A 19,612-nucleotide genomic window follows, 5' to 3' on the forward strand; every position below is an offset into this window, starting at 1 on the left:
CCCAGTGAGGGGGGGGCAGACCCCCACTCCCCAAACTGGGGGGGGCCCACTGCTGCCCTGACCCCGAGCGATGCAGGTCAAACCACACTGGGCTGTGCCCCCACAGCCCCGCTCGGCACCGGCAGCAGAAGGGAGGTGGGACCTTGCATAGCTGGTGCTGATCCCAGCTCGGTTCCGGGGGGGACCAGGCAGGACCCCACTGGGGAGCTGGACATGTCCTGAGAGCTGGGACTGGGGTACGAGCTAAACCCCAGGAGACTGGGCCAGCTTGGAGCATTCCCCGCCTTGGCTGGGGAGCACTCAGGGCCCCGGGAGCTGGGGGGGGGTGGGTGTCATGCCCCAGGAAGGGCAGGAGCATCCCAGAAGCGTGATCTGGCCATGCCATGGGCTCCCACTGCGCCCCCAGAGCGGGCACCCCACTGCAGCCGTGCCCCCACAGAGGAAGACTTGGCTCAAGTGACACAAGAGACAGGGCTGGGTGGTGCCAGTGGTGCCACAGCATTCCCAGCACCCCATCCCATGTGGGCAGGATCCATCCCGCTGCCTCCCGCTCAGTCCATGTTGGCACTGGCCGACCTGGAGATGTTGAGGGTCTGGGCGGAGGCCGAGATGTCCTCGTGGTCCACGGGGCTGTGGTAGTCGGAGGTGATGTCGGGCTCGCAGGGCGGCACCCGCACGGCTGCCAGGCTGAAGGAGTTCGTGGAGCCCTTGCGGAGGCACTGGGAGTAGAGGCCGAGCAGCAGGTCCAGCTTGTGCTCGATGGATTGCACCTGCAGGGTGGGCAGGGCAGGGCTGAGCCGGTCCCCCCCCGCGGGAGGGGACACGGGAATCCCGGTTCCCCCATCCCGCGGGTGCCAAAGGGACGGGGGCACATTCCCTGGGGGTGTCCCCTCCTGACCTGCCGCTCCACTTTGACCACGCGCCCCATCATGCTGAGCTCGTCCACCAGCTCCATCTCCAGCGCCGGCTTCTCCCCCTTCTCCCTCACCTTCTTGTCCACAGCCAGGGCTCCCCTGCCCATGATCTGGTCCACGCTGGCAGGGAAGGAAGGGACAGAGCCCATCACTCCCCAGGGCGTGCGAGTCCACAGGGGGTGGGAAGAGGGCTCTGGGAACGTGTCCCACCCACAGCGATGGGCCAGCACCTCATCTCGTGGTGGGAGACCCAGGGAACCCCACCAGCTCCAGGGCACCTCACCGTGTCTGCAGGCTCTTGATCCTGCCCAGCATGTCCAGGTGCCCGGCCGAGTACTGCTCGATGACGTCCTTGACGTCGTAGGGACGCAGCGTCTCCTTGAACTTCCTCTTGGCCACCAGGAACTTCAGGATCCTGCAGGGACACCCGGGCTGGCTGCGGAGCACTGGGGAGGGACGGGGGGTGCCCGGAGGGCATGGGAGGGGATGGTCTCACCTGACAGCCCGGATGAGGGTCTTCACCGCTGGCATGATGTCCTCGAAGGTCAGGTCGCAGTGGGAGCCCTTCTCCTCGCCGCTGTCCTCCGGAGGGCAGTCGGCTGCGGGTGCCAAGAGTAGGTGGATGGCAGAGACCCCCCTCTGCCCCCCCAAAACTCCTGCAGCCCCCCCAGCATGTCCCAGACCGTGCCAGCAGTCCCAGGGCTCACCCTCAACTGGGGTCCGTGGTTTGAGCCTCAGGGAGGCGCGGAAGCGGGTGCGGTCGTTGAAGCTCCAGCTCTTCTGCACCTTGGTGGGGCTGGTGGCCTCGGGCACGTCCTCGGTGCTGGGGGAGCGGTGCAGGGGGGGCCCCAGCTGCTGGCGGCCGCGGCTGCCCTGTCGCTGGGAGCTGCTCAGCCAGATCCGCTCCTTGAGCCCCATCTTGTTGCTGTGGGGGGGACAGCGAGGAGGGGGGGGGAGGCAGCGTCACCAGGGGGGTGGGGAAGGGGACAGCGGGCACACGTGGTGCCCACCGTGGTGGGGGTGGCTGTGCTGAGCTCATGGAGAGGCCCCCAGCACGCGACAGGCACGAGCCAGGCCAGGAGCGGGCAGTACCACGGTGGGGGCAGCTCTGGGGTTTAACTCCTCTGAACACCTTTTTTTTTCTTTGTGCCAAGAGCAGAGAAAGGAGGTGACAGACAGACAGGGAGAGTGGGGACAGACAGGTGTGGCAGTGGGGGACGTGTGGCAGAGCCACTGACAGAGCCTGGTGGGAGCAGCCCTGCTCCTGCTCCATCCCCTCTGGCACGGGGCACCCCGGGCACCCTCCTCCTCCTCCAGGCTGCACCACCTAATCCAGGCTCTGCTCCTGCCCTAACATGAGCTCTGCTCCCAAAACCAGCCACTCCACTGGACTGGGGGGAAACACCAGGCATCATTTATGTAGGACCTACACAAAAACACCCCCTGAAGGCTGCCTTTTGCACGATCCGGGACCCCAAGCACAGCTTGAGCCTCGGGAGGCCAAGTGGATGCACGGGGGAGGACTCCAAAGCCAGGGAGGACAAGGAGCAAATCCCACCCACGCTGCAGAACAGGATCCATGGAACCCCAGCATCTGGGGAGACTCCTGGATTTCCTGGGCCAAGAGTCACAGGGCAAGGCAGGGGTACAGGCAGGGTGGAGGCAGGGGTAGAGCCCTTCCCCATGCAGGCTGCTGGGGGTGGGAATGGCTGTGTCCTGAGAGACCAGGCTGCAGGACAGGGGTGGGATGGGGTCAATCCGGGTGCATCAGTTGGTTGGATTTGGCATCCCCATCCATGATGCACGAGGGGGAAACTGAGGCAGGGCTGCTGTGGGAGCCGGTGGGGGACAGTGGGGAGAGACCGCTGGGCCCAGGCCATGCACAGAACCCCCTGCCCTGCAGAAGGACCCCCCCTTCGGCCTCCCCCTGCTCTGCCTCACTCCCCAGCCCTCCCCACGCTGCAGTCAGCAGGCATCCAGGCACGGAGCACCATGCATCCCACCCTTCCCGGTCCCACTCTCCGCCGGGACGGGCAGGCAGCCAGCGCGGGCAGGCAGCAAGGACACGGTACCTCCGTCTCCACGTGCCCCACGTCTGCAAGAGCCTCCTCTTACCACTAAAGATGGGGCTGGAGGGTCAGGGCAGAGACACAGGAGAAAAGAGAGTCAGCCGTGGCCGTGGGGGGGGAGCGCAGCATCCCGGGCCACATTCCCGACCCGCCGGACCCGTGGGCACGGGGTCCCGAAGTGCCACCGCTGAGCATCTCCCGCTGCTCCAGCCCCGCGGTACCGCCTCTGCCGGGGAGGCGGCGTTGTTTGTGTAGGTCCTGCATAAACGCGGCGCCTGTTCCGGTTCCGCGGCTCTGCCGGGAGGATTCGGTGACGGCCCGCGGTGCCGAGCGCTGGGACGGGGCGGTGGGTGACCCCGCGAACCCCGCTCCCCGCCCTCCGCCGGGGGCGAGCGTTACCTGAGCCGTAAACACCTGTGGGGCGGCACGTCCTCCTCCTTCCAGCTTGGGGGGGGGCACGGGAGGTTTGTGGGATGGAGAGGAGGGGGGTGAGCAGGAGAGGGGAGGAGAGAGAGAAGATGAGATGTTATGAGAGGTGATGCTCGCGGAGGAGGTGGGGGGGGCTCGGGTCCCCCGGAGGGGGGGTGCAGTCCTTCCCTTGGTCACTGGGACACGGAACCCAGGCTGGTGCTGCTGCAAGGGAGCCCCCCGAGCCCAAACTCACCCACACTGTGCCAATTCTGGCAGCACAGGGGGCACTGAGGCACGGTGCCTCCCCCCACCTCACCCTGCTGCTGGCCCAGGGCCCTGTGCCAATGTGCCAGTGCTCTGGGTGGTTGGCCAGCAGCCACCGTGGCACACCGGGGTCTCCAGGATGCTCTTTAGCCAAAGGGACCGGGGACACGGGGCAGAGCAGCTGCCACCAGCAGCATGGCAGCCCTGACCCCCTCCTGCCTCTTCTGGTGGGCACTGGGGCAGCTCAGCATCGCTGCTCATGCTGCCAGGGGCACGGGCAGCCCTTCTCACACCACAGGCTCTGGGTTTTGCTCCTTGCCTGGCTCTGCAGTGAGGCCACACGGCCCCATCCCCACAACATGGCAGCGGTGCCTCTGCCAGGGTGTTTTCTGCCACGGTTGGTTCCCCTGTGCCAGGTCCCCGTGCCACAGCCACATAAAAAAGGGGCTTCACAAAGATACAACAGCCCAGAGTCTGTCCCTGAGGACCAAACGTGCCCACTCTGGAGCAGGGAGCAGTGCTGGAAGCAGTGCCAGGAGCAGGATGGACTCCCAGCACGGTGCTGAGTGGGGAGCAGTGCCAGTTTGGGGTGGTGGACACCAGCAGTGATGGCACCATGGTGGCATCGCAGGAGGACACAGAGGAGCAGAGGAGACAGAGCAGAGAGGAGGGAGAACACGGGGGCTGCCCCCTCCTACCTTTCCCCTGAACACGTGGCCAGGCTTTTCTGGGCAGGGGTGAAGGAGAGGTAAGTTGGTGGGGCTCTGTCGGGCAATTTTTTCACCTCTGAGTTCCTAAATCCTCCGTTGCGAACTCGGTGCAAGTGCTCAAACATAAGTACCAGCTCTCTGAGGTCGGGGCGAAATAAAAACAAGGAGAAATTAAATTTTCCAAAGCAAACCAAGGCTGAGCAGCGCCGGGTCCTCCTGAGCACAAACCAAAGCAAAACCAGGGCAAAGCAAGAAGGAAAAAAAAAAAATCAACATTTTTGTTCAAAAGATAGTTTCTTAACAGCAGGATGAGGCATTTGGGGGGGATGGGGAGGGGGAGCTGGGATAGGGTCCCACAGAGAAGAGGGGTTGGACCTGTGCTGAGAGGGATGGGTCAGGCAGGGACAGGCAGGACACCCCTTGGATGGGGACATGGGAACCTGCCACCATCAGATCCAGGGACCTGGGCACAGCTGGAGTAGCCAGGAGGGAAAAGCTCAGATCCAACAGGGATTGAGTCTGGCTCTATCTCAGCTCCCCACTGCAGGGGAAGTGGCTCCTGGCCCAGCAGGTGAAGCCCCCCATGATCCCAGGCTCCGTGGTGATGCTCGGGAAGCTGCATCTCTTCGGTCAGGGACCAGAGGGACTCGCTGTTGGGGCTGTTAAGAGCCCTGTCTTTGGAAAAACAAAAAGTGGAACAGAAGAAGAATGAATTTGTCCCTGCAAAGGAGCACACGGGTGGAGCAGGGCAGGATGCACAGGCAGGGGTGAGGCACAGGGGTGGCAAACCCTGGTGAGCTCGGGGTGATGGGGACACACAGAGAGTCTGGAAAAGCTTTGGAGGTTCTTTGATCCGCCCAACTACATCCCAGGGGCCATGGGAGGGAGAACTCTGCAGGGATGGACCATGGGGCTCCCACTGGATCCCGCCATGTCCATCTGGGTCCACACTCGGAGCCGGCTCCCATCCGGCTGCAGCTCCATGTCCCCAGCCATGGGGGCTCCCTGTGGTGGGTGACACCGTCCTGTCCCCCACGGTGGTGCTGGAGGAAGGCTATGGATGGGGCGAGAGGATGGGATGAGTGCTGGGTGCTGTGAGGATGATGAGGGTGGAGGAGGGTGCTGGACACTCCAGCAGACGCTGTGCTCCAGCGATCCAGGGCTCAGGAAAGTGTCCGTGCTGCTTGACCCCACTGAGCCCTCGGCGGCTCCACATGGTCCCTCCTGGCCTCCCGGGCTGCTCATCCCCACAGAGACCCCCCCGGGAGCCCCCCAGCCCTTGCCCCCTGCCCTGCCTACCTGAAGGTGGGCAGCAGGCTGTCGTAGTAACACCACGTGGCCGTCAGGTACGCCCGGCTGACGTCGGTGGAGTACAGGCGCCAGGCAGCCTGCGGGGAGAGAGACCACGGGAATCGAGGTCAGTCAGGAGGTGAGACCCCCCTGCCCACCCCTCCACCCCCCCTGGCCACCACAGAGCCCAGCCCAAAGGAGCCAAGTGTTGGACATGGGGTCCGGTGTGTGGGTGCTCCCTGCAGCAGGCAGGGCAGGCAGAGGAGAGGAGGGGGCACAGCAGAGCATTCCTGGGAAGGGACGGGGCGGGACACTCCAGCCCTGCACCACCTGGATCAGGTTTGCTGCCGGAGTCCTCCTCTTCTCGAAGTGCTTCTGCCGGTGCTGCTCCTGCACTTTGAGGGCGAAGCCGGAGCCCAGGATGCCCTGGGGACGGGAGGGGACGGGGCTGTGGGTGCCGGCAGAGGCTGGCACCCGCACAGGGGTGGGTTTGCCCCTTTCCTCCGCGATTCCTGCGGGGCACGAGGCGCAGGGACTCCCCTCGCAGCCCCCAGCCCTACTCACGGCGGGCAGGGCGAAGAAGGAGATGCCGAGCAGGGCGAAGCAGGCAGCCAGCATCCGGCCCAGCCACGTCTGCGGCGCCTTGTCCCCGTAGCCGATGGTGGTGAGCGTGACCTGCCCGGGGGCGGAGCAGGGCGAGGCCTGGAGGGAGCTCTCCCCCCACGGCCCCATCCCACCCTCCTCGTGCCCCTCCCGGGGCCGGGGGGGGGCCGCGGGGGCCGAGCTTACCGTGCCCCACCACAGCGAGTCGGCGTAGGTGGCGAACTGCACGTTGGCGTCTTTCTCGGCCAGGTAGACGAGGAAGGAGGCGAAGATGAGCACGAGGAAGCCGATGTACCAGGCGGTGATGAGCTCCTGGGGGGAAGGGGCACAAGGGGTGAGGGGGGCACGGGTTGGGGGGCACAGGGGCCGTGCCGGGATGGAGCCACCTCACCTTGCTGTGGGCGTAGACGACGGAGCCGAGCAGCTTCCAGGTGCCGCCGCGGCGGTCCATGCGCACCATGCGCAGGATCTGCAGGAAGCGCATGCTCCGCAGCGCTGACGTGGCGAAGATGTTGCCCTGGGTGCCGGCGGCGATGATGGCCACCGAGGCCACGAAGACGATGAAATCTGGCAGGGGGAAACCAAGGTCGGGGACGTGGGGCTTTTCCCAAACGCTGCCATCCCCCAAGCCCCCATCCTAGGATCAGTTCATCGCTGTATGGGTGTAACCCAAAACTTTGCATTCCAGAGCCTTCCATGCCATTTCCCAGAAACAGCTCTCAACAGGCCATTTACACCCTCTGCCCAGAGCAGCCCTGACTCCTCAGGCTATAAACTGGGTGTTAAGAGGCCTATGAGATAGGAGGGTGCTCCTGTCCTCACACCCAGTGTGGAACTCCCCGCCCTGAGGGAGGCGCTGGGCATTCCTGCCTGAACTGAAGGATATATAAGCTTGGGGTCTTGGGACTTTTTTAACCACTTGTGGGATCCAGAGGAAGACTGCAGAGCACCACTCTCAACCAGACTGCAACCACCACTCTCAACCAGACTGAGACCACCACTCTCAACCAGACTGAGACCACCACTCTTGACTGGACTGCAACCACCACCTTTCAACCAGACTGTCACCACCACCCTCGACCGGGCTGCAATCACCACTCTCGACCAGACTGCAATCACCACTCTCACCAACAGGTTTTCCCCTCTCCTTTTCCTTTGGACTCAGGGGGCCCAACGAACACCACTCTGTTCACGCCCCAGGCTGCTGGGTTATACATTTGGGTTTTGTGGGTTAAAACCGACTGTTTGCCTGCATAATCGTACTTATTGTATTATTTCATTAAATTGTTATTCTGACTTGTAATCTCTTTTTGAGCTGGGTTCTTTTTCCCCTGCCGGTTTACCTTTAAACCAGCACAACCCCATACCTATAACACAGAAGGGTTTCCTGGCGAAGCGGAACCGTCCCCGCCAGCCCCGGTAGCGGCAGCAGCAGCCGGCGGCCCAGACGCGGATGATGTACTCCATGCCGAACACCACGATCATGACGAACTCCTGAGGGGCAGAGGGGGGTGAGAGGGGTAGGGGGACTCAGCTCTGGGGGGGGCACAACCTGAAATGGTGCGTGGTGTCCCCCCAAGGCCACGGGAGCCGTCCCGGGGGAGCGGGGGCAGTGAGACGGGAGCCGCAGCCGTCGGGGCTGTCTGAGCGTCCCGGCTCTCCTGCCTCGCTCTGAGCTGGGTCCTTTTCCTCCACCGTCAGCATTGTCCTCCTACCTCTCGCACGAACAAGCCCCCGTTCTGCTTACTCGCAGGAAAGTCACAAGGACCTTCCCAATTTAGTCTCCATCACTCGGGAGAAGTCCCGCGTCAGCTCTTTCTGACAGTTTGGGGGAAAGTTGCCTTTTTTAGCCCCTCCTGCCCTGCCTTTTCCAGCGGCTGATGCCTCTCTGCAGCACAGAGGGACTGTGGTGTGATGGACCCCCCTGAGCCGTGGGGACACCCCCAGCAAGGCTGCCCCCAGCTCCACCCCAGCGTGCCAGAGAGGCTGCCATCGTTGGATCATCGGGGACGTCCGGGCTGGGAAAGGGTCGGAGGAGTTTTGCCTGTGATCTTGTCCGAGTCTTTCAGGGTGCAATGTGGGGAGGGGGAATTCAAGCCCCAGCCCTGCTCCTGCATCACTTACCAGGATGAAGAGGCACTCGTTGGCCAGTTTCTGGTGCTCCTGGATGGTGGAGAAGACCGACAGCACCAGGCAGCTGAAGACGAGGAGGAATCTGGAAGGGGAGAGGGTCAGTGAGGGCACCAGGGTGGTCGGGGGACCCGAGCACTGGGGCAGCCAGGGGAGCCCAGCCCACAGTGCTGCCCCCCACTCGCAGCCTGAGCCCCCCAGCCAAGACCTCCACGGCCGTGGCTGAGCCACCAGGGACACAGTTTGCCCCTAGATGGTGGCATGGAGCCACTGGGGAGCCCGGGAGCAGCCGTGGGGCTCGGTGCCAGGCTCCACCTCGGCCCTGCCGGCTCTTAATTAAAGGCAGGGAGGGAGATGAGGGGTCCCACACCGTGGAGAGTTCTGCTGCTGCAGAAAGGGGACCAGAGCTTCTCCGGACTGTCCCCAGCACCACTGCCACCGTGGGGACCTGCCAGGGGCACAGGGACCACCTGGGAACAGCCAACCCAGGGGAAGAGTCCCTAGGGAGCTGCTCCAGGGCTGTTCATCCCTGAGCGCTGGGCTCAGGAAACAGGGGCTTTGTCCCATTTAAAGTAAGGAGGAGGGGGGGGGGGAAAGAAGTAGACTCTGAAGCTGAAGCAAATGAAACTCCAAAAATACATTTTTTTCCCCTGATCCAGCTATTCTAAAAAAGGAAAGTGGAGGGCTTGTGCCACGGGCCCACGTGACGGCAAAGGGCCACTGTTCCGTCAGAGCCGGCTCCGGGAACCCATGTCCCACTGGGCAGCACTGGGATGGCTTGGCTGAGGCTGGCAGTGGCCCTGGCACCCTGTCCCCGAGCTGGTGGGCACCCATCTCTCCCCCCCAGCACCGTCACCCCACAGTGGGGCTGGGGAGTAGCACCCAAAACTCAATGCCCAGCCTGAAGGGGACGGGCGGGTTCCCCTTCCCCCAAAGTGCTGCTGGAGACGGGACAGACAGCAGAGAAACCACAGGGAATGGGAGAAGTGCTGGGTGCAGAGCATGGAGGAGGGAGAGCTGGAGCCACACACCAACAGGCACGAAGGGGCCCGGGGTGTCACAGCCTTGTCACCGCCCTGCCCTCGCTGCAGAGGACGATGCTCCTCTCCCGGGCACTCCCCACCCGCAAGGCAGAAGGTTGGAGCCAGTTCCTTCTCCCTCTGAATTATTAATTGGGGCTCTTTCCTCCGGCACAGCAGTTCTGGAATTAACCCCTGCGGGCACAGCGGTGCCCCCGTGCTGTGGGCAGGGAGCGCTGGGCACCGGGCTGAGGAGGAAAACATGGCCCAGGGTAGAGCTCTCAGCTTTGTGCATCATCAGCAATAAAGATTATCCAAGCAGGATTTCGCAGGCAATTACACGGGCAGCGAAGCACAAAGCAGAAGAGAAGGCAGAAATCTCCCAGCCTGCAAAGATTTGTGCCTCCCTCCTCATCCAGGGAGCGGTGCAGGGGGGGGTCTCCGGGGCCCGGGCACACGCTGATCCCACGGGGACCTGCTGTGGGTGGCCCTGGCTCTGGTACCGAGCCGGAGCCCCACACGTCACCCACCGTGTTGGAAACCTGCCCCACCGCGGTGGGGACACCTCCCACCCGGCCCCCTCGGCATCCCACGGGATTTGGGGAAGGATACAGGCAGGAGAGGCCCCACGGGGCCGGCTGGGAAAGAAAACTTCCTGGGAACGCATCACCTGCTAGGAATTAACTCGTAAAGCCTGGGCAAACGCCCCGTCCCGGCCGCCGGCAGCGCCTAAGCGGCTTAGGGAAGGGTCAGATGCCTGAAGGCGGCGCGGGGAACCGGGAACCAGCATTCCCTCCTTCCTCCGGGGCAGGAATGCTGCTCTCAGCAGCTCCACCCCACTACAAGAGGGGTATCCCACACCGACCCCTCCGTCAAAGACCACGGTGTGCCAGCAGCACCAGGCTCCCCACCCCAATTCACTGCTCTTCCCACCTACCAAGGGGGCTTAAAAAACAAGGAACGCCGCCAGGGAAATGAGGAGAGGGCAGAAATAGTGGGATAGCACCCGGCAGGAGCCTTGCTGTCTCCCCATTCCCCTGCTCCAGCATCCCGGGGAATGGAAGGAGCAGATGCTGGTGTAGCTGAGCCACTGTTTCACCTCTCCCCAATAAACTTCCCATCTCCAGCCCCCTCCCCACAGAGTCCCACACCCCTCCCTGCCAGCACAGGAGGGGATGTGCCACGGGATGTGCCACCAGCAGCCTGGGCACAGGGACGGGCTTCTCTGGCTGCTGCCACCCGGCAGGAGCAGAGCCCGTCTGCAGCAACACTCCTCCCCAAAATAATAATTAAAACGCGGCAGGGGCCCGGCTCGGAGCAGGTGAATCTCCTCCCATTAATCTTCATTAGGGTGGACTCTGCCATATGCTGCTTCCCGAGCCGGCGGAGGAACAGGTGAGCTGGGAAAGCTGCTGAGCTCAGGGGAAGCAGGGCCAAGTCGGCCCCGGATGGTGAAGAGCTGTGCTGGGCAGGGCAAGGGGGCACAGGTTGGCACCCAGTGCCCACCCAAACACCTCTGGGCAAACGAGCTGCACCCCGGTATAGCCGGGGACGAGCTGTGCCCTGGCACCTGCTGCCGACGGGCCGCGATCCTCGGAGCCTGTGAGGCGGGATGGGGCTGGAACAGCCCCCCCGGCTGTGTCCCCCAGCCCCCAGCACAGAGATGGGGGTGACACCGGGCGCCCCGTGCCCCGGCAGGGCTGGCCCGGCCCCCGCTTTGCCCTGCCCTGCAGGGAAGCCCCGAGCCGGGGGCACAGGCGGTGCCGGGTGATAACTCAGCGGAAGGAAAACACCACGCGCCGCAGGATAAACAGCCCAGCCAGGGGATGAGCGAGCAGGCAGGCTCCGGGAACGGCACGACTCCCTTCCCCGGCCAAGCCCGGCCCCATCACGGTGCCCCGGGCCGTACCCACAGCTGTGCCACCGCTGGAAACGCCTGTTTAGAGCAAAACCACCCAAGCCCGGCTTCGGTGGGGAGATGAGGATGGGGATAGTGCTTCACCCTCCAGGCTCCCCATCCCGCGAGGTCCAGCTCCCCGAGCACCCTCTGCAGCTGTATAAACAGCGTGTCCCATAAATCCCCATCCCTCGCCCCAGCAGCCCTCTAGGAGAGGTGGAGCAGGAGGCCTGTCTGCTCCAGGGGATATAAATAACCGGGGTGTAGCGGCCCTGTTTGCGCCCGTAACCATGGCAGGGTCCGTCCCACGCCGCGAAGAAGAGAAGCAGAAAAGCTCCGAGTGTTTCCCCACGGTCAGGGAAACCAGAGCTGGAGTCGGGAGCCGTCCAGCCCCGCTGCAGCTCTGACACCACAAACCCCAGCACACGCTCAGAGCCCGGCCCCGGCCCCGTTAGCAGCAGCAGCAGAGGAAGGGCACTGCTCCCAGAGCCCTCCTCGCCCCCACAGCCAGGGGTGAGCCAGGATGGGGTGTTCCCAGTGCCCTGACAGAGGCTGGAAGCAGAGCTGGGATGCAGAGCCTGTCTTCAGGCTGCGTCCCATGGCAGGGACCCGGCGGCACCCACGGCAGCAGGGTGACGTCCAGATGACGTCCCACAGCACACACGGGCCCGTGGCCCCACCACACCTTTGTTCTTTGGGAGCCAAATCCCGCTGATGGCATTGTCCATCACGCTGCTATGGCACGTGTCTGCACCCCAGTGCCACCCCCCAGCCCCCCGGGCCCGCGGTCCCCACGGGGAGCACGGTCACAAGGCTCCTGTGGATGGTGCCAAGACACTCACACAGAGCAGCCGAGATAGTTTTGCTCTTGAATCATCTGGCAAAGAGCTGGGCTGGAGGGGGGGAGAAAGAAACCAGAGTGTTTTCCAGTGCACCTCCTGTGCCCGCTAGGCCTTGCACCCTGGCAGAGGGATCAGGGCTGGCACCCTCCTCCAGCACCCGGGGAGGGATGGGATGGGGACATTTGGGGTGCAGCGACATGAGCGGCCCCAAGAAGTCCAGGCAGGCTGGGACCCCCAAAACAGGGAGGGCAGCAGCACCCACAGGCAGAGGGGGCAGGTTTGGGGCCTCATCCTGGAGGTCGCTGTTGGGGGGGGGAACAAAGATCCAAAAGCTCTCCAGGGTGACCCAGCACCACCCCTGCACCCCCTGGCAGTGAAGCACCCCCTGGCAATGGGGTTCAATCCCATCCTCAAAACTGGCACCTCCCGTGCTGGGCTGGGGGGGTCCGACAGGAGCAGCAAAACGGGAAAAGGGAAAAAGCCAGGAGGGAAAATCAATGCACAGTTTCATGTTGCGCCGAAGCCGCTTAATTTTATGCCCCGGTGACACCGCGCCGGGCCCGGGGAAAGTGCTGTGCCTGCTCCTCTTCCCGCTGGCATTGCCCCCAAACCAGCTCCCGTTTCAAACCCAGGAAAGGCGAGCGGGGCCAGCCCTCAGAGGGCACAGGGGGCACAGCCTCCAGCCCCTCTGGCTGTGGCCGTGGCACCCCCGCAGCCCTGGGGGGGACAAGGTAAAAGCCTGGAGTTTGAAATGAGGTTTTTCCGAGCAGGGATGGAGCAGCTTCCCTGCAAACCAGCCAGGGCTCCAGCCCTCTGAACAATCCTGGGTGGGATTTGGGGCTGCTGCAGGCAGTGACCACAGTGGCATCCCCAGCATGGTAGGGAAGGGCTTTCCTACTCTGCAAGCAGTGGTGGAGGGGTGTGACGAGGCAGGGGACACAAAAGTGGGGGTGACAGACCCTCTGCCCACCTCAGCCCTCTGCCATAACAGGATCCGAGCACAGGGATGCTCTGGGACAGACAAGCTGCCAGCACCCTGGTCCCTGCCCACAGCACAGGGGACACATCCCACCCCCTCTGTCCTGCTGCCCTGAGCCAGCTGGGATTTCCCACAGCCCCAAGGTGCCTGGCCAGCCCTGAGCCGAGGAGAGCCCTGCCTGGCATCACCCAGCCAGTGCCAGGATTGCACCGGGGCTCTGACAGGACCTGCCACCCTTCTGTACCCACGACGTCCATGGGGATCCAACGGCACCAAACACGCAGCAAGGACAAGGATGGAGCTCTGTGCTCCTGTTCCCTCCTGCCCCAGGCACAGGGTGACACTTCCACGAGGCAAATAAAACCCAGGCAAGGTGCCACCAACAGCACAGGCAGGGGACCAGGCCTGGCAGGGGGGACACTGCTCCAGGCAGGGGATTGCGGTTGTTACTGGTGCTGCTGGCTCAGTCTTCCCTAATTTGCTCCAGGTTAAACTGTTCTGTATGGAAGCATTCCTCTAGGAACGGGAAAAGTGCTGAGCTGAGCTCCTGGTGCACCCAGGAGCAGTTTCATAACCACCAACACAAGCTCCCAGACCCCGGATGGCACCGAGAGCCGCCGTGGGGGGGCCTGGTGGGTGAGGAGGGGTTGCTGCAGGGACAAGCCACAGTGGGCAGCAGGAACAGCTGGAACTGGACACCTGGACAGCTGGGTGGTGCAGCTCCAGGCTGCAGGAGACCCCCTGGCAGGGCAGCCCCTGCTGACAGGACACACAGCCGTGCCCGTGCCAAGGGCAGGAGCCCACGGCAGCTCTGCCGGGAGCAGGGAACAGCCTTCCCGCTTGCTGAAGAGGAGGAGATTGGAAAAGGAAGTTGATATTTTGCCTTCTGGCTCTAAAGCCTTTCGGTTAATGCTCTGGGCTCGCTCCTGGATTTCCTCCATAAGCTCCGGGGCTAGAAAGTCTCATTCCAAGCAAAACGCGGCTTTGTGAGCCCGGCGAGCGCGGCTGTGCCATGGTCAGCGCGGGGCTGGAGGGGCTGGAGGTGGTCAGCCAACTCCACACACCTCAGAACCTTGGCTTTCCACCTGCACGGGCACCCCTGCCCAACCACACCACCCCCAGGCAGAGCTGGCAGCAGGCTCAGGGGCTGCAGAGATGGTGCAGCCACCAAACCACCCAGCCCGGAGCAGGCGCTGGTTCAAGGAGTCGTTTGGGATCAATTTGCCGACAGAAAGAGGCTGAAGTCGGTCAATAAACGGGACGGGCTCAGCCCGGCTCCTGCTCCCAGCCCTGAGCTGCTCTGGGGAGGGAAACGCGTCACTTCTCAGCGGGTATTTCCATTTTAGCAGTTCCCAGCCCTGCCGCGGAGCCAAGGCTGCCCGGGGGAGGCAGCGCAGTCGCCACTCAGGGACAGCTCTGCCCCCAGCACTGCCCCGACCTCGGGCCGGGGGCTCCATCCTCCCCCTGCCTCAGTTACCCCCGGGTGGGGGTAACACCTCCTTCCTCTTTTGTAGGAAAGAAAAAAGACAAAGGTATCGAGGCACACAAATCATCCCTGAGAACTTCAACACCACTGCAACAGCTTAGCAGCTCCCATCTGCTGCGGGAGAGAAAAAAAAAAACCCCACAACACAACTTGGAAGGAGCCAGAAATGAGCAGCAGTTACAGGGAAGGCTTTCACAGAACAGATGTCCACACCTTGCACCCACTGCGGCGTCTTCCCACAGGCTTCGGGGGGTCCCTGGCAGGACTCTGCCCTGCAGCTGCCTCGGCCCTAAAATGAAGTGAGCAAGTGAACACAAACCCTCCCCAGCGAAGGCTGAAGGTGCTTTGCTCCTGCTCTCGATGGCTGCACTGTCTTGTGGGACAAAGCCCCTCACCCAAGAGCTGGGGCCAGGCCCAGCAGGGTCTGGAGGGGCTTGGTGGGCCCTGCAAGAGGAGCTGCTGGGTTGTTTCTGGGGCAAAACACGCTCAAATCACGAGGACGAACCGGTGAAGGACACGCGCGGCCCCGCTGTGAGACGAGCGGGAGCATCTCTGTTCCACAGCCCGTGAGCACCTACGCCATAAAGTCTGATTCCCTCCCCTGGCAGGGGCTTTGGCTGCCATCTCTAAGTCCTTGCAGGAGAAGCTCTTCCAAGGGTGGTATTTTCCACGCAGGAATTCTGGCGGGCGCCCACTGCGGAGGTGTCGCAGGCGTTACAAATGGGCCCCGGGCTCCTCTCGCGGCTCCCCGGGGAGCTCAGGTGCCCTTTTATCCAGTGACAAATTCATCCTGCCAGCTCGATGTGCTAACTTAGGCAAGACCCATTTTCCTGCCTCTTAACGAGCTCCAGCTCACGCGCACCCCGGGAACGACGCAGCGCCGGGGGGAGAGGGAAGGAGGCAACACTTGGGCTCACGTTCTCAGAGAGGGTCCGTGCCCACGGCACCACGAACACACCTGGTACACACCAGGCAAAGAGGGAAAACGCCTCCTTCCCCATGGCTGGGGCAGTGATGTCCTGGCAGTGTCCCCGCGGTGTCCCAGCGCTGCCACCAGAGCAGAGTGAGGGGTCAGAGGTTGGGAAATCCAAAATAAACCCCCAGCACGGAGCCTCCCTCTCTCCCCACTGCCTCCCAGTGGGTTATGGACACCCCAACTCTGCAGCCCCGGTACAGCCCCCTGAGGAAACGACCCCGAGGGGCTGAAGCTGTTCCCCAGCCCTGAGCTGAGCCTGCTTGTCTTGGAGAAGCTTCTGCTTGGCAAGAGCCTTTGGATGCTCAAATCCAGCAGGGAAAGCTGGAGCAGCACCACAGTGCCTGGGAAAACACACTGAGCAGGGCAGGGAGCAGGTGTGCTGCTGGGAGCATCCCGGGCTCCAGCTCTGGAGAGGGATGTTCCAGTGCTGGGGACCCAGGAACGGGCACAGCTCCCGGGGTACAGCAGGGACAAGAACACCCCCCACTGTCCCCCATCCCACCTGGACTCGGGTCTGGGGGTGCTGGGCTGGCACTTCTGCCTTGTCCCAGCGCATGACAGAAGAGGGTCCCTGCTCCCACCCAGACCTGCTGGTCACCCCTCGGGGGGCTCCTGCCTTTGAGGGTCTTCCCAGGCTCAGAGACCCCGGCCTGGGACAGCGGCAGAGCGGGACGGTGACCCGGTTCCCTGCGGTGCCACCGGGAAGGGCTCCGGGTCACCGAGGGGACCGAGTCCCGTCCCCGGGGACCGAGTCCCGTCCCCGGGGACAAGCTCAGCTCCTCGCACCGGACCCGCCGCAGGACTCGCCCCGCCCGGGATCCCCCCGGGTCCCCCCGGATCGCGGATCCCCCCATCGCGCTGCTCCCATCGCACCGGCACCGGGAGCGGCACCGGGAGCGGCGGCAGGAGCGGGAACCGGCGCGTCCCCCCCGCCGGACGCTCCCGGTGGAGAAACTTCTCCGGTGGAGCCCGGGGGGGCTCGCAGGGAGCGGCGGCTGCCCCGCGGTGCTCCCGCTGCTCCGGGCGCTCCTTCCCCCGGCAGCGCCCGCTCCCCGCCGCCCCACCGGCACCGGGGACCCCCCGGACCCCCCCTCCAGCCCCGGTACTCACATGAAGACGTGGTAGATGAAAGCCCACCCTCGGGGCCGCTCCAGCACGTTGTAGAGGCAGTTCTGGAGGCGGCGGCGGCAGCAGCGCGGGGCCCCGGCGGGGCGGGGGGCGGCTCCGGGGCGCGGCCCCGCCAGCAGCCCCCGGCGGCGGGGCGGGGGCGGCGGCGGGGGGGGGGTCTCACCGGCGGGGCCGGGGCCGCCCGCGGGGGTCCCCGCGCCCTCGGTCCGCACCGCCGTCAGCGCCGACCGCCGCTCCCCGGCCATGGCCGCCCCGCTCAGGCCGCCGCCCGCCGCATGGCCCCGGCCAGCGCGGGACCCCCGAGCCAGCCCGGGGCCGCTCCCGGGGCCACCTGCCTTTAGCTGCCCGCCGCCGCCGCCGGGCCCTCCCCCGCCGCCTCCCCCGCCCGCCCGGCCCGCCCCGCCGTACCTGGCCCCCGCCCCCGGGGCTCCGCGGGACGGGGCGGGCGCCGAGAGGGGGATGCGGGGATGCGGGAGGGGCGGCGGCAACCCCCGGGGGTGGGTGAGCCGCGGGCACCCCCCGGTCCGGTGATGGGACCCCGCGGGGTCTCTGGGGACTGGGGATGTCCTGCTGTGGGTGTGGAGCATCCCAGAAGTGAGCAGCGCACACCACATCCCAGCTGCATCCCAAACCACATCCCAAACCGCATCCCAAACCGAATCGCATCCCAAACCACATCCCAAACTGCATCCCACATCACATCCTAAACCACATCCCAAAACGAAGCACATCCCAAACCACATCCCACACCGCATCCCACACCCCACACCGCATCCCAAACACATCCCAGAGTGAGAGTGAGCCACCCAACCCACACGGGTTGGAGCATCTCTGGAGGAGATGGAGCACCTCTGGAGGTGATGGAGCATCCCACATCCACACCCACCCACCCTCCACGGACTCAGCCTTGAGTCAGGCTCCGTGTTCTCCCAGCCAACACCCACAGCCCTTGGCTCTCCCACCTCATTCCCCTCGGCTCCACACAACCTCCCACCAACAGCAGGGGCGCTGAGACAGGCTGCTGGGAACCCCCTTTCCAAGCAAGCCAGAGGCAAACACCCCATCCTGGCAGCGTCCACGTGCTCTCACACCTTTGGAGAACCCACGTCTCCTCTGTACTCCCGTCCAACCCTGTGGCACCCCCAAAACGTGCTCCCCAAGGGGACACAGCCCCCTGAGCATCATCTCACCCCCCAGCAGATGCTCCTGACCTTCATCCTGCTGTGTTCTGTTCAGTGTATTCCCCTCGGGAGGAGGTTTAGGTTTCACCTGGGATTGATTAAAGCCTCGGGGCTGTGGAGGGTTAAGGTGACCTGGGAAGGACTCTGGACCAAGGTGGGCACTCGCTGGAGGTGACCCAGGGCAGATGGGAGGTGGTTCATTCCCGGGGCTGTGGGGCTCTGCACGCAGTGGGCAGGTCCCATCCACACCTCCCCACCTGCCCAAACGCTGGGAACTTCCATGGAGCCTGGAGCTGGGAGGTTTTGGAGGGGAGCCAGGGAGTCTGAATCAACACAGCACCAGCTGTCAGAACCGGCGGAGGTTTTGGGAAGCCATCCCAGGATTTGCCAGCTTTGCCCCCCGCTTGCCCCCAGCTGTGGGGGTCCCACAGAGTCACTGGTGTTCCCCACTCCGGGGAGACTTTAAGGAGGATTCCCGAGGCCGGGGGATGGCGAGGGGGAGGCCCGAGCGCCCGGAGCCTGCTGCCCTCTCGGGATTGCAGCTCAAGTTCCTGGCACGGATTGGAGGCCAGGATTTGCATCTACAGGATTTCCAGTAAGTTTTGCAGGCCTGGAATGCAGCTGCAGGGCTGCGGGGTGGGGAGAGGGGCTGGTGGGACCGGGGCAGTTGGGACCCCTCACGGGGGGGACAGGGATGGGAGAAAAGCCCCACCTGGCCCCCCAGATTGGGGAGTGCTGGGGGGTCCTGGGGGGGGCACTGTGGAGGGGAGGATGCACCCAGCCCTTGTGTGTGAGGGAGCCTGGCTTGGGTGAGCAGGATGGGCAGAGCTGGGGGCCCCAGGGGTCCCAGGGATGGCACTGTCCAGGGACAGTGGTGGGGGACTGGGAAAGGCTGCAGAGCACCTGCTTCCCAGGAGGCTTGGCCTCATCCCAGGGCAGTGAGCTCCTGGCATCGGTGCTCACACGCTCTGACAAAGCGTCTGGGACACCCAGGCCTCCTTCTGCTCCCTCCTTCCTACTGCCCACTGTGGGATGGGGGACTTGCTGGGCCGGGGGCTGCTCTGCCCCAAAACCAGGGGGAGCCCCCAGTCCCGGTCCTGGCGCTGCTGTGGGGCCATCCCAGAGCTCACTGCCCTGGCCCCGAGCTGGGAGCAGTGCCAGTGTCACTGGGAGCTGGGGCACATCCCAGAGCAGCCCCACAGGAGGACAGGGATGATCCCACCCCACTGTGCTGCAATGGGGGGGGGGGGGGGGGGACAGGGCAGGGACTCGGCTCCTCTTCCCATCTCCAAAGGTGAGGGAGGAAAAACGGATGGGGACTCCAAGAGAGCTCTGCACCCCTGGGCTCTCCAGTTCACACAGTCAGTTCCCTCCAGTGGCAGCAGGTCCCTGGGAAGATGGATTCGAGTCTCACGGGGGAGAAGAGCCAGAGCTGATCCCCGAGGGAACAGTTTTCCAGTGCTGGCTGCAGGTGGTGACCCCGGAGCCCATGACAGGACGGTGCCTTTCCCTGCCTCTCACACCTGGTGGCCCTCTGGGACCTGGTCCCCAGGGTGGCAGTGTGACCTTCACCACGGGGAGTTTTTCTTGGAATGGGGTTGCTGGGGGTGGGAAGGGCAGCTGCCAGCAGCCAACCCTGCAGGACACCGAGGGTGGCAGTGCCCGAGTGCCACCACTGTCCCACACAGGGCAGTGCTGAGCTCATCACCCCCA

General features: G+C 64.4%; 1 protein-coding gene across 1 annotated transcript; it reads right to left on the bottom strand.

Annotated features, from left to right (window-relative positions):
• KCNQ4 (potassium voltage-gated channel subfamily Q member 4) lies at positions 1-17,305 on the bottom strand. Its single transcript, XM_032710316.1, has 16 exons — positions 17,127-17,305; positions 16,701-16,973; positions 8,386-8,476; positions 7,629-7,755; positions 6,653-6,828; positions 6,448-6,573; positions 6,223-6,360; positions 5,989-6,084; positions 5,668-5,756; positions 4,357-4,506; positions 3,383-3,427; positions 1,622-1,839; positions 1,411-1,513; positions 1,198-1,329; positions 899-1,034; positions 1-770 (listed from the first exon to the last, which is right to left on the bottom strand). The coding sequence occupies exons 1-16, from the start codon at positions 17,303-17,305 to the stop codon at positions 552-554; spliced, it is 2,298 nt and encodes a 765-aa protein (XP_032566207.1). The 3' UTR covers positions 1-551.
• Positions 17,306-19,612: the final 2,307 nt, after the last annotated feature.

This window comes from Chiroxiphia lanceolata, chromosome 24 (genome assembly GCF_009829145.1).
Source record: "Chiroxiphia lanceolata isolate bChiLan1 chromosome 24, bChiLan1.pri, whole genome shotgun sequence".
Classification (NCBI taxonomy): Eukaryota; Metazoa; Chordata; class Aves; order Passeriformes; family Pipridae; genus Chiroxiphia; species Chiroxiphia lanceolata.